The following is a 14651-nucleotide window of genomic DNA, read 5'->3' on the forward strand; positions in this document are numbered from 1 at the left end:
AGTTAAATAAGCAGGGGGACAATAGACAGTCTTGTCGTACTCCTTTCCCAATTTTGAACTAGTCTGTTGTTCCATATCTGGTTCTAACTGTTGCTTCTTGACCTGAATACACGTTTCTCAGGAGGCAGGTAAGGTGGTCTGGTATTCCCATCTTCAAGAATTTTCCACAGATTGTTGTAATCCACTCAGAGGAATGTTGCTCTGGACAATTGGTTAAATACGATTCCATGAGAGACCCTGAGCCAGAACCACCCAGGTAAACCACTCTTAAACTTCTGACTCTCATATAATGTTGGACATAACAAATATTCATTGTTTTAAGCTGTTAAATTTGGGGATAATTTATTATACAGCAATAGAAAACTAATACACTCCCTTATTATCACTTTATATTTACTCCCATCCTCTCTTGACCTTCCTCCAATTTTATAGGATAAAATAGGATATTGTGTGTCTTTGGAGGCAATGATGGACACATTTTTTTCCAGCTCTGATATTTTTTGTTATATTTATTTAATAGCTTTTTTCAGTTAAAATTCACATGACACAAAACAGGCCAACATAGTTTTGAAATTGTAGTTAAAAACTATACAATGTAAAATTTATCATTTGAATCATTTAAAGTACAATTCAGAGGCATTAAGTGCATTCATGATGTTGTACAACCATCACTACTATCCACTTCCAGAACCTTTTCATCTCCCAAATGAAAACCCCATACTCACGGCTGACACATTTTCAAAGATAAATTTAATTTTTTGTCCCCTATATCTGGAATAATCAGGTAGTGAAAAGGAAATTAAATAAACAAAACCATAGGTAAACCAAGTCAGAAAGAAACACTGTTCATACTTCTAGTGACAGCCTGTGAATCTGTTTACATTCCTGTACAGAATAAGAAAACCCAATGACGTTCTATTATGGATAACATAAGATCTCAAGTAAAAGTTTTACCAAAAAATCAGTCCTTAAAATTCCTTTTGAGCCCATCGAGTGCAGAACATCCACACGGTACACAGCAATCAAGGACCCAGGATTGGGAACAGCTGCTGGGAGGACAGCAGGAGGAGAGAACAGGTGTCATGTGGTGATGGCCTCCAATCTTACAGTATTAACAGTACCTCCACCCCCGGGGTTAGAAGGGTCCACAGGCTTGGGAGTGAGAGTTAGAAGCACTTTGGCCAGCTGCATGCCGGCCCAGGCATGGGGGACAGGCTGGTAACAGGTGTCATTAGCTCTAGCACCATTTCTTTCCATTCATCGTATTTTAACACAAACTAGTTGTCACCAGAGGATATTGCTGCTGAACTAAAGGATGGCTGTGCCATGACCTATATCGTATTTGGTGGTTTTAGTTTCCAGTGTCCTTTGCAGAGGAGAACTGAGGATTATTGGCAGGAGAGTCCCTTCAGCAGGCATATTTCTTGCCCTTCTCCCTCTGGAAGACATCACAACTTCACCATGGTGTCCTAGACTGCCCAGATATGTGCTCCTATCCCAGTAGGGCAGCTTGAGAACAGAAAAGTGACGGTTGGAAGATATTTATATTCAGCCCAGTACTCAGCTCATTGAACTAGCATCTTCCCTGGTGTGAGACTTCCTCATTTATTTATTTGTTCATTCACTCACTTATTTTTTAAAAAGGTGTACTGAGTGCCTTCCATGCTGCAGGCACTGATCCAGGCATTGGAGATAAGCATTGAATGAAACAGTGGAGTTAATGCAAAAAAAAAGGGAATGGAGATTTTGGCCACATTTTCCTGAGTTTGACACTCTTTGAAGCTCATCTGGACTTGCTCATGTTAGTAGGATGTTGGTGGGGCTGAAAAAGAGCTGGAAGATCAAACTGTGTATGCTCTTCCCCCAACCTCAATAAAGGCAGTAAAGCTAAGAAAATAAGAGAAACATGGATATGCCTTCTTCTGTGTTATTGAGGTCCAGTATCCCACATGCTGGCCGTTTCCTTTTTCAAACTGCCTACTACTTGCATCATCTCAGGACAATATTATCCTTTCCCAAGGTTTCTCCTCACTTCTAGTGAAGAACAGTGCAACTAAATATATTTTGACCCTTAGCCACAATCATGAGAATAAACTCCATGCAACTAGGAAAAAATATCTCCAAGCAGATGACAGAGACCCAGGTACTGCCATGAACATGCCCACAGAGCTAGACTCGCCATTCTCTCTAGGTAGCCCTCCAGCTTCAGGGTCAGGGGCAGAAGGAAGGCAGGCCTCAGCAGTGTATCAGAGACCAGTGGTGCTCATAGTGGAGAAGCAAAGCAGCCTTCCCAGGTGCAGGATGCCTGAATCAGAGGAAAGGCAGAAAAAGAACCCCAAAGGGCGTGGGGGTAGCTGGCAGTCCAGACAAGATGAGCAACGGTTGGGAAAAACCGGGGGATAAAAACACATTCCTTAACCGTAAAGCCCAAAACTAAGAAGCAGGCATATTGCCAAGCTCATGTTAATAATGAAACAAGACTTATGCTCTGTGACAGGATGAGTGATGAGGTGAGTGATGAGATGCGTGAGCGAGGGGTGAACCAAGGCGGGTGATTCACAGGGGAGGCCTCAACAGGATCTCTCACAGGCAGGAGAACCCGTGGCCAACAGAACCATTAACGACTGTCTAACCCTTTCATTTGTTACAAGAAACGTGAGTCACTCCAATAAAACCCGGCTAGTGCAGAGGGAAATCTAACATTTGACTTGTGAAGCAAAAAGAACCAGCTGCTCCAGCCTCCAAGACTCAGTAACTTCCTCTTTTAAGTCAAGTTCCCAGCAATCCCGCAGCTCAGGAAAGGGAGGGTGAACCCAGTCACCCTCTCCTCTGGACACATACCCCAGCCAACAGCATCAGTGTTCAGATTTTATCAGCACCTCAATTGCACCAGGGGTTGAAATCAGACAACTCAATGTGGTTTAGGAGCAAGAGCAGGGCCAGGGGAACCCAGGCTGGGAGAACAAACAAGACAAGAATCACACAAGTAAAGGCCTGGAGTCCAACTTGCAGAGAGGCTTTCAAGCTGCTCTCCAGGCTGCCTAAAATCCTACATCCAAGGGCCCCAGGCCCCAGTGGCCTTGGGATCGCAACGGGGGTCTTGTGCTGGGAAGTAGACAGGCACTGAGTGTTTCTGGTAGAACTGCAGACGGGAAAGGAGTTTCTTGACGATGTGGGGATATTCTCTTGACAGGTCATGCCTTTCTTCAGGGTCCCGGTCAATGTCAAAGAGCCAGAGGGTCTTGGCTGGTGGGTCCGATGAGGGTATCACAGAAATATTATACTGAGATGGTGGGGGAAACCAGTGACCACAGCCTGGCAAAGAAACACAACAGTTCATTGGAGGAGAAGCATTGTGGGTAGGCTCTATCTTCAAAGAAGGAGTTTAGGGGATAAGGTTGAGCTGGGTTGTGGGTATGGCCACATTAAAAAAAATGTGGCCCTTGATGCTATGCCTAGATTTGTCCCAGACTCTGACTTCTGGCACTTTAACTAAACATGTCTCACTGCTTCACAGTGGGGCTGGGGCTTCCAGGGAAGAGCACGCATGTGTGTGTGTGTGCATGTTGTGTATTTGTGTGCATGTGTGTGTGTATGCGCAAGTGTGTGTGTGTATCTGTGCATGTGTGCATGCATATGTGTGTTCATGTGTGCGTGCGCAAGTGTGTATGTGTAAGCATGTGTGTGCATATCTGTGTGTGTGCATGCGTATGTGTGTACATGTGTATATATGTGCATGCGTGCATGCGCATGTATATCTGTGTGTGCATGCGCGCGTGTGTACATGTGTGTACATGTCTGTGTGCACATCTGTGCATGTATATGTGTGTACATGTGTGTACACATGTGTATATCTGCATGTGTGCATGCATATGTGTGTACGTGTGTGTATGTCTGTGTGTATGTTGTGTGCGTGCATGTGTGTGCGCGCACATGTGTGTATCTGTGCATGTGTGCATGCATATGTGTGTACATGTGTGTGCGCATGTGTATATCTGTGCATCTGTGCGTGCATGTGTGTGTGTGTATGTCTGTGTGCATGTTGTGTGTGTGTGCATGTGTGTGTACACAAGTGTGTGCACGTGCATCTTGTGTGTATATCTGTGCATGTGTGCATGCATATGTGTGTACATGTGTGTGTATGCATGTGTATATCTGTGATTGTGTGCATGCGTATGTGTGTGCATGTGTGTATCTGTGTATGTGTGCATGTGCATGTGTGTACATGTGTGTATATCTGTGCACGTGTGCATGCATATGTGTGTACATGTGTGTGTAGACCTGTGCATGTGTGCATGCGCATGTGTGTATATGTGTGTATGTCTGTGCGTGTGTGCATGCATATGTGTGTACGTGTGTGTATCTGTGTGTGCACATGTTGTGTGTGCATTTGTGTGCACAAGTGTGTGTATGTATCTGTGCATGAGTATGTGTGTGCATGTGTGTACATGTGTGTATATATGTGCATGCATGCACATGTGTGTACATATGTGTATATCTGTGTGCGCGCGCATGCACATGTGTGTATATCTGTGCATGTGTGCATGCGTATGTGTGTGCATGTGTGTGTATATCTCTGTGTGTACATGCATATGTGTATGCATGTGTGTATATCTGTGCGTGTGTGCATGTGTGTGCATATGTGTGTCTATCTGTGCGTGTACATCATATATGTGTGCATGTATCTGTGCGTGTGTGCATGCATGTGTGTGCATGTGTGTGTGCACGCAAGTGTGTGTATATCTGTGCATGTGTGCATGCATATGTGTGTGCATGTGTGTGTGTGCGTGCGTATGTGTGTGCATGTGTGTGTGCATGCGAGTATGTGTGTATATCTGTGCGTGTGTGCATGAGTGTGTGTATGTGCATGCATGTGTGTGTGCATGCATGTGTGTGTATATCTGTGTGTGTGTACATGTGTGTGTAGCAGGGTTATTTTCAGTCATCACAGAGAACTTGGGGGTGGTGCTTGGGGTGGGTACTATTGTCATTTAGCAGTCATGGGCCAGGGATGCTAAAATGTCTTAGAACTTACAGGACAGTCACAAACAATGAGGGACTGTCTTGCTGCAACCATCAAAAAGGACCTCATTATAAACACTGCTTAACTGCATCACAGTCTTAACCACATACCATAAAACTATTTAAAAGATGTCACCTCAAGGATGTGCTCAGGGGAAGCAATCCCTCCCCCCCACTATACCCCTGGTTGAAGATGTCACTTTCAGAGACTGTCTTTGCTAGCTAGACGTATTGTGCTTGCCGGCCACACACATCTGAAACCCTTCTTTTCCATGAGGCCCTAGAGCTGTGTTTCTCCCTCTCACCTTCCCCCCACCTCTACATGCATGTGTGCTGGGTCGCTTCAGTTGTGTCTGACTCTTTGTGGCCCCACGGACTGTAGCCCGCTAGGCTTCTCTGTCCGTGGGATTCTCCAGGCAAGAATCCTGGAGTGGGTTTCCACGCCCTCCTCCAAGAGATCTTCCCCACCCAGGGATTGAATACATGTCTCTTACATCTTCTGCATTGGCAGGTGGGTTCTTAACCACAAGTGCCACCTGTGAAGCCTCCTTCTGCCCCAGCAACACCTCAACAGTTAATTCCTAATTTTTAAAAATGTAGGATGAGATTATACCCCTCCCTCTCATTCAGCAGTCCAGAGATGGTGTTCTGTGAAAGGCAGTTATTCTTTGGAAAATCCTCCCAGCTGTTCCGGTGGGAGATGCTAGGCCTTCTACCTGGGTAGCCTGTGAGCAGTTTCCAGTTCTGGTGTCTAATGGCAGCATGGATAGATGTGTTGAAGGCTGAATATTCCAGACGGGAAGAATCATCCTTGGCTGGAGCCATGCTGTTCCCAGGACCTGAGGAGAGGGTTTGGGAGAATTAGATCACTGTTATTGGAACGTGTCATTATAAATCAACGTTTTATATCCCTCCTGCAGAACAGTAGCTTTTATTCAACACTGGAGCATAAATGTGTATCCTGCCACAGGAATGAATCTTCTATTAAATATAAACAGAGAGCTCAAGTTACATGAAACATCAGCCATAAACCACCACATATATAAAGGAAATCCCAAAGAGATTAGAACACTAATTCAACCTTAAAACCACTGTGTTCTGCCCATGTACAGATGGCCATCTGCAGACCTGTGTACTGTGATAGCATGCAGGGTTGTTTTTTTGGTACCTTTTGATTTTGCTATTGCATGATTGAGTTAAATAAATCTGTGTACACTTGTATACCTGTGTAGATAATATGATACACTATAAAATGTACATCTTAATGGAGCCTGTCTCAAGTTATTCAAGCATGCCATGATAAATCGTACATTCATTTTTTTAACCCCACTTATGAAATCTAAATGTAAGTGAGCAATGCTCAGTTAACTATTCAGATAAGATCATTCTAGTATATATATATTATTGGTTGATGTCATGTGGTCATGCGTGTTCAGTCACGTCAGACTCCTTGTGACTCCATGGACTGCAGCCCATCAGGTTCCTCTGTCCGTGGGATTCTCCAGGCAAGAATACTGGAGTGGGTTGCCTTTACCTTCGCCAGGGGATCTTCCCAACCCAAGGATTGAACCAGCGTCTCCTGTGTCTCCTGCATTGGCAGATGGATTCTTCATCACTGTGCCACCTATACTGTACCCCACTGATATCATGGATTATATTAATTTATACTCTTGAGGTTTTATATTAATTGATCATCAGGTTGTGGTGGGGGAGGGGGACACTTGATAGTACCTGCTCCCTCTTTCCCTCTTGAGTTTGGAATCAGTTGAGGGGTAAGAGGCCAGACGGATGGAGCTAAACATATGGCCTTTGTTACTGATAAAGCTGGTTGAAAAGAACGTAGCTTCAGATCTGTGGCAGGGAGGCCGTGCTAATGACTGACCCTTGTGTATTGACATATATCCCAGGGACAGGCTGGCTCCAAAATTAGGCAGACAAAAGGGTCCAAATTGAGCATGCTCAGTTCCTTCTTTTAGATAACTTCCTCCTGCTCCTGCTTGTGGGGAGGAGCAAATAAGGCGCAGAGAGAGACCTGAGTTCTACTCCGGTTGAAGACCCCGGTGAATCCCCAAAGGTAAGGTATGGAGGTCTGCCCCCTTACCTGTGCATTTTTAAACATCTCACCTTAGCACTTCACTGTGTAATTATTACTCTGCTTTAAATCCACATTTATCTGTTACTTTTCAAATATGGTCACAGCAATTACCTGGGGTGCACCTCCAAAGTCTGCCAGACTCCCCATCCGATGCCTGAGAGCCGCAGTGGGTGACGTGTCTGTAAAGGTGCCCTCGCCACCACCTGCCCAGCATCACCCTTGTGTGACCCAGGACTGGAGCGTGCCCTCCACCCCGCCTGAGCGGGACTTCTGTGCTGCACGCGGTTTAATGCGGGAGCACTGTCACTGGGGAACAGGCAGAGCATCCCATCCGTTTGTCAGAACTGTGGCAACGACACTGGAGAGGCGTGCTGCGGACTGAGCCAACAAACGTCGCTGGTTTCAGACCTTCGGCCCTAACAGTCAGCACCAACAAATCATCAGCACCAAAGAGGAGCTCTTTGGACTTCTTGCTTCTCTGTCTGCTCGTGGCTATGCTGGCTCCAATACAAACGGGTGCTTCTAGAGATCGAGGTGTGTGAGGATGTCTACTTGACTGTAAATTCCATGGACAGAGGAGCCTGGCGGGTACAGTCCAGGGGTCGCAATGAGTCAGACACAACTGAACACACACACACACACACACCATAGGAAGTACATTCTTAATATACAGACTGGTAGAACTGTGAGCCCTCATAATCTACTGCTCACAAGTTTGTATATAAAAACCACATTTTGATAGCAAAGAATGCTAAATAAAATGAGGACGCTTTGTGAACATAAACAAAGGAAGGAAATTTAGCTATTTCAGCTATACTTATATACATTCACTTTTAAAACAAACAGGAACATAAAATACCTAAACAATAAATAAGTCTAAGACTAAATTATGAATAAATAAGTCTACAACTAAATGACAAAAGATACTGTTATCTCAACTTAAGTTTTATTCATTGGGAGAAATTCTTAAAAAAAGCAAACTACAAAGAATAATATAATGAACACCCTGTGAGCTGTCACTCAGAATGAATAAATATTAACATTTTGTCATATCTGCTTTCTTCTTTCAATTAGAGAAGTAGTACAATGAAGATGAAGTGACAGATCCCTTTTCTCCATCTTCAATCCCAGTCTCTTCACTCATTACCCCAGTGGCTGCTGCTATCAGGACTTCAGTGCATCTTTTAGCCATTTAAAGATACAGTAACAGATACACGTGTCAAGGAATAATGCATGGTAGTTCTATACTTTAGAAATGTACATGTACGTGTTCTGCTATATCTATTTTGCAGCTTGACTTTTTTATCCACTACTGTGTTTTTTAGAGCTCAGAGATTATGTACATATGTATATGTATGTTTATTCCTTTTAATTATTTCCTATTTCACTGCATAAAACAACACATTTTGTTTATGCATTCCCCTTTAAGAGGAATTTAGGTTATTTTACTTATTTATTTATTTTTGCTATTAGCGCTGATCCTCCACAATATGGGTTTGAAATGCATGGGTCCACTTATACCCAGATTTTTTTTTCAAGAGTAAATACTACAATACTACAGGATCTGAGGTTGCTTGAAACCACATCCAGCATGTTATGTCCCTCTGGCAGTGTTTGAGGGTTTCAATTTGTCCATATATTTGTCAACACTTATCACTGCCTGTCTTTTGTTACAGCCTATTGGGTATGACGTTTTATCTCATTATGGTCTGGATTTGCATCTTCCTGATGACTAATAAAGTGGAGCATCTTTTCATGTGTTTGTTGGCCCCTTGTATATCCTAATTTTGGGGAAAAGTATATTCAGATCCTTTCATTATTTAGTTGTAAGAGTTTTTTATATATTCCAGATACAAGTCCCTCCTCAGGAGCAAATATTTTCTCCCATTCTATGGACTGTCTTTTTCACTTTCTTGACGGTGTTTTTTGAGGCACAAAGGGCTTAAATTCTAATGAATCCCAGTTTATCTAATTTCTACTGTACTGCTTATGCTTTGGTGTCATATCCAGGAAATCATTGCTTCATCCAAGGTCACGAAGATTTACATTTATATTCTCTTTTAGGAGTTTATAGTTCAGTACTTCTGTTGAGATCTTTGATTCACTTTGAATTATATTTATATGTGGTGAGAGGTAGGGGTTCAGTTCCATTCTTTTGCATGTGGAAATCCGTTGTGTCTGCACCACTTGTTCAAGAGACTATTATTTCCCGAATTAATGTTTTTGACATTCTTGTTGAAAATCAGTTGACTGTAAATATAAGAGTTTATTTCCAGACTCTCAATTCTATTCCACTTATCTATATGTCTACATTCTTAAGTCTGTATCTTGATTATTGTAATTATTTGTAGTAAGTTTTGAAATCAGGAAGTATGAGTAGTTCAATGTTTTTGGTTTTTTCTCCAAGATTGAGTTGGTTGTTCTGAGTCCCTTGAATTTTTTTTTTTATGAATTTGAGGATCAATTTCATCAATAATCTGCTAAGAGTCAGCTGGGATTTTGTTAGGAAGTGTATGAAACTCATAAATCAATTTAGAGATTATTGCCATCTTAATATATCATCTTCTAATCCATGAACATGGGATATCTTATCATTTATCTGGGTCTTCTTTAAGCGCTTTACAGTTTTCAGAATGTAGCTTTTGTACTTCTTTTTTTAAATTTACTCCTAAGTATTTCATTCTTTTCAGTGCTATTGCAAATTAACTATTTTCTTAATTTCATGTTTGATTTGTTCATTGCTACTGTATAGAAATACAGCTGATTGGTGTACATGTCTCTTCTATTGTTCAACCTTGTAGAACTTGTTTATTAGTTCTAACAGTTTTTTAGTTGACTCCTTGGGATTTTTTAAATACAATCTCATGTCATTTACAAATATGCATAGTGTTACTTCTCCCATGTCAATTTGAATACCTTATTTCTATTTTTTACCCAACTGCCCTGTTAGAATCTCAATATAATGCCGAAACAAATGGTGAAAGCCAACATCCTTGTCTTATTCCTGATCTTAGGGTGAAATATTCAATCTTTCACCATTCAGTAGGATGCTAGCTATAAGTTGTTGTTTTTTTTTTGTAGATGCTCTATCAAATTGAGTAAGGTCCCCTTTTATTCACAGTTTGAGTGTTTCTATCCAGAAAAAGTATGACATTTGCCAAAAGTCCTTTTCTGCATCTGAGATTACTAAATATTTTTTGTCCTCTAGTCTATTTATATGCTATATTACATTAATTGATTTTAGCTGTTAAACTCTCATCACATTCCTGGGATGAACCCACTTGGTCATGTTGTATAATCCTCTCTATATGTTGCTGAATTCTACTTGCTAGTATTTTGTTGAGGATTTTTGTATCTATATACATAGAAGTATTGAGTTATTAAATTGGTGTCTTCATTATTAAATTGAGAGTATTAAATACACTGTTGAAACAAAAGACAAGAAGCAGAGATTTCTTAGAATGTTAATGACTTTCAGCATTTTTCTGACATAGTTGAACTAGATCCAGATTTGAAAAGTAAAAGTGAAAGCAAGTCTCACAGTCCTATCTGACTCTTTGCGACTCCATGGACTGTAGCCTGCTGGCTCCCCTGTCCACGGAATTCTCTGGGCAAGAGCACTGGGTTGCCATTTCCTTCTCCAGGGGATCTTCCTGACCCAGGGATCGAACTCAGGTCTCCTGCTTTGCAGGCCAATTCTTTACCAACTGAGACACTTAGGGAAGCCCAGATTCAGAAAATATTTATTAACAACTAAGTGATAAGAAAGCATTGTGTTCTTAAACTCTATGACATGGAGTGATGAGCAAAGACGCATCTAAGAGAAGTTATGAAGGTAAAATAAAAAGATTTTTGATGACTATAGAGTATAAAAGACAAATTTCCAAGGTTTCAAGTTTGGTGATAAAGAAAATATTGACATTGGCAGAATAGAGATTTTAGAGCAGGAAACAGTGGTGATAATATGATCTTAGAGTTAGGCATGTTGACTTTGAAAAATTAATGTGAACTCAAGGGAGAGATATTGACTACACATGGAACAAAGACACTGGGCCCTGAAAGAGAGACTGAGGCACATACAGACTCAAGCACTGTCCAGAAGGCAGTCATCACTGAGCCCTGGAAATGCATTAGCTGCCTAGGGAGTGAAGCAAAAGGACAGCAGAAGCCCACAGGCAGAAACTAGTGCCAGAGGAAAACTGTCAGCAAATGAGGCAGAGAAGAAGAAAAGAACAGTGTAAGAACAGAGGAAGAACAGAGTAAGAACAGTGTAAGAACAGAGGAAGAAAACCAGTGTAACAGGACAACACAGAAGTCACGAGAGCAGAAGGCTTCAGGCCACGATGCAGAGCCAGCTATTCCATCCATCAGCTTGATGGATGAGGAAAGGGCATTGGATTTGTTAACCTCTGGGTAGAAACAAGGGAGTTCAGAGAGAAGTGTAAACAAGCACATCTTTCTCTTTCCCTTCCGAGCTGAAAGCCGCCTCTGAGATGATAAATCATTCCGGTCAGACAGGAATACTCAGTTATAAGATGGATTAGTCTTGTGTACTGATTTTGGATGTAAAGAAGGAGATCAGCAGAGAAATTTGGAGCACATGAAGAAAATCCCTATCTTGCTTAATATGTAGTAAATGGACAGAGCTCTGTATCTGAGCAACCTCTGGAAATCTAAAGGAGTTCTAGTTTCCAGAATGAGGTGGACCAACAGGTTCAGTGGAGAAGTGTGTTTTCCAGAGCCAGAGGGGTTCCAGACGCACCTTGAGAGTTGTTTTTAGATGGGATGGTGGGTTAATGGGTGAGGATTCAGGGTTCTATCTACATTTCTATCAGCACAGTTTAACCCTTAAAGAAGAATCCATAATATATATTTGCTAAATAGGTTGTGTTTCTCTGTATTTTTCTTTGAAAAAAAGAGGCTGTGGCTAAGATAATTTGAAAGACACTAATCATCCTGGGTCGGGAAGATCCCCTGGAGAAGGAAATGGCAACCCACTCCAGTATTCTTGCCTGGAGAATCCCATGGACAGAGGAGCCTGGTGGGCTACAGTCCACAGGGTTGCAAAGAGTCAGACATGACTGAGCGACTACACACTAATCATCACAGATGACAGAGTCACTGAACTGGGCAGGGACTGGGTCTGCCTGGACCACTGGGGATGCTGCCTGGGGTTCACAGAAGATGATCTTGCTCTCTTGGCTGTACAACCCATCCTCCTGACTCCAGGGAAACAACCATCTAGTCCTCGATTGTATTTTTGTAAAATATAATTTTTCTGACTATGTGATTTATATGTTGGAAAACACAAAAATCTGTGAACAGAAAAATTAAAATTATCTGTACATTATTAGCTGCTGTTAACATTTTGGTGTATAACCTTTGAGACTTCTAACTATACAAGACCTAAATAAAATGTTAGATTAAGGTATGTTAGTAGCTGACTTGAAAATAAGAAATGGAAATTTCCCAGAAAAAGTTTCTGGGACTTCCCTGGTGGTCTGGTCTAGTGGTTAAGACTCAGCCTTTCAATGCAGGGGGTGCAGGTTCAATCCCTTGTGGGGGAGCTAAGATTCCATATGCCTTGCAGCCAAAACACCAAAACAGAAAACAGGAGTAATGTTGTATCAAATTCAATCAATACTTTAAGAATGGTCTACATTAAAAAAAAAAAAAATCTTAAAAAAGAAAACAAAGTTTCCATTCCTAGAGAAAACTAGGCAGGTTGCCAGGTGCCCCAACATCAGCACAGAGCTGAGAGGGGTTGTCTGGGTCTCTCTCTCTGTAACTTCTGAGCAGAACTGATTAATTGCGGCTGGAGAACGGGGGTGGGGGGGTGGGGGCGGGCGTGCCTAGGAAGAGGCAACCCTGTAACCCTGCAGCAAAGCACTGCTGGGAATGCTAACAGGACAAAAGGAGGGGCCTGGTGGTGGAAGTCAGCCCCTGATATCGTCCTCCCAGCAGTCCTGAGTACACACTCTGGGAACCAGATTGCTTGCGTTCGGATATCTGCTCCATCGCTCACTGGCTATGTGACCTATGGCATCTCCTCATTTGTAAAACGAGGATAATATAATTTATTTCACAGACCAGTTGTGTGGCCTAGATGTGACGATGCACTGAAATGTTTCTCAGCAGTATGTCTAGCACATAGTAAGTGCACAATAAATGCCATTGTGAAATCTTGGGCAAATTTCTTAATCTCCCTTGGCTCAGTTTACTATCAATAAAATTAGCAGAACAACAACAAACTGCTTAGCATAGTGTGTGGTCTATTGTCAACACTATCAACACTGAAAGATAATAACAGCTAATACTTAGAAGCACTTACTACTGCAAAACATAAACTGTGGTGGAAGGTGTTCTATATATATTAAATCATTTAATTCTTGCAGTAACTATGAAATAAGTAATAATGTCTGCAATAAAGGTCACTGAATGCTAGCTATTATCAGTTTAATATAAGTTTTTTTCTTTTATGCACTGTTCTAGTCAAGACTTTACAAAGAAGAGGAAAGTAAATTCATTACTATACCCGGAAAAAAAAAAAAAAAAAAAAAACCCACACACACAAAAAAAGAAACAAAACTAATCATTTCTCTGGTCTGCATTTGGAGAAGACTTAATTGTTCTCCAATTCATGTTCCAGAATATGAACAGGACTGGAGAGAAAAGCATTTATGGTGGAAGCACTGATTTGTCACTTTGAGGGTTTATTTTCTTTTCTGCCCTGTTGCGTGGCCTGCCATTCATTTCCACTGAACTCTATTTGTTTTTGCTTTGTTTTATAATTCACAAAGATCAGTTTAAAATTTCATTCTACCTCTAATGACCCATTTTATTCCTCATGCTAGTATGATGCCATCTTTGTACTTTGATGACAATGGATATTTACTTAGCAAACTTAATCACTTGTGTTAATGGGGAAAACCCCAAGCTTTCCCAGATATTTGATTATCAAACTGTTTTCTAAAATGCAATCTCTTCAGGTATACTTTTAGTGAATAGGTTGGATTTAAGTTTAATTAGCAACAACTTTGTTGTTGTTCAGTCACTAAGTCATATGACTCCTTGTGACCCCATAGATTGTAGCATACAGGCTTTCCTGTTCTCCACTGTCTCCCAGAATTTGCTCAAACTCATGTCCATTGAGTGAATGATGCCATCCAACCATCTCATCCTCTGTCATCCCCTTCTCCTCCTGCCCTCAATCCTTCCCAGCATTAGGGGCTTCTCCAATGAGTCAGCTCTTTGCATCAGGTGGCCAAGTACTGGAGATTCAGTTTCAGCATCAGTCCTTCCAATGAATATTCAAGGTTGATTTCCTTTAGGATTAATTGGTTTGATCTCCCTGCAGTTCAAGGGCTCTCAAGAGTCTTCTCCAGCAGAACAATTTGAAAGCATCAATTCTTCAGCACTCAGCCTTCTTTATGGTCCAACTCTCACATCCATACGTGACTACTGGAAAAAACATAGCTTTGACTATGTGGACCTTTGTCAGCTAAGTGATGGCTCTGCCTTTTAATACACTGTC

General features: G+C 41.7%; 1 protein-coding gene across 1 annotated transcript in view; it reads right to left on the minus strand.

The window, feature by feature from the left end:
• Window positions 1–494: 494 nt before the first annotated feature.
• The window catches only part of ARSB (arylsulfatase B), a 160106-nt gene continuing 145949 nt past the window's right edge, over window positions 495–14651 (minus strand). The window contains exons 7-8 of the mRNA XM_043470740.1: window positions 5739–5861; window positions 495–3315 (exon numbers count right to left, since the gene is read on the minus strand). Of these exons, the coding sequence (XP_043326675.1) occupies window positions 3050–3315; window positions 5739–5861 (389 nt within the window). The 3' untranslated portion in view covers window positions 495–3049. The remainder of the gene's footprint in view (window positions 3316–5738; window positions 5862–14651) is intronic.

This window comes from Cervus canadensis, chromosome 6, assembly GCF_019320065.1.
Source record: "Cervus canadensis isolate Bull #8, Minnesota chromosome 6, ASM1932006v1, whole genome shotgun sequence".
Classification (NCBI taxonomy): Eukaryota; Metazoa; Chordata; class Mammalia; order Artiodactyla; family Cervidae; genus Cervus; species Cervus canadensis.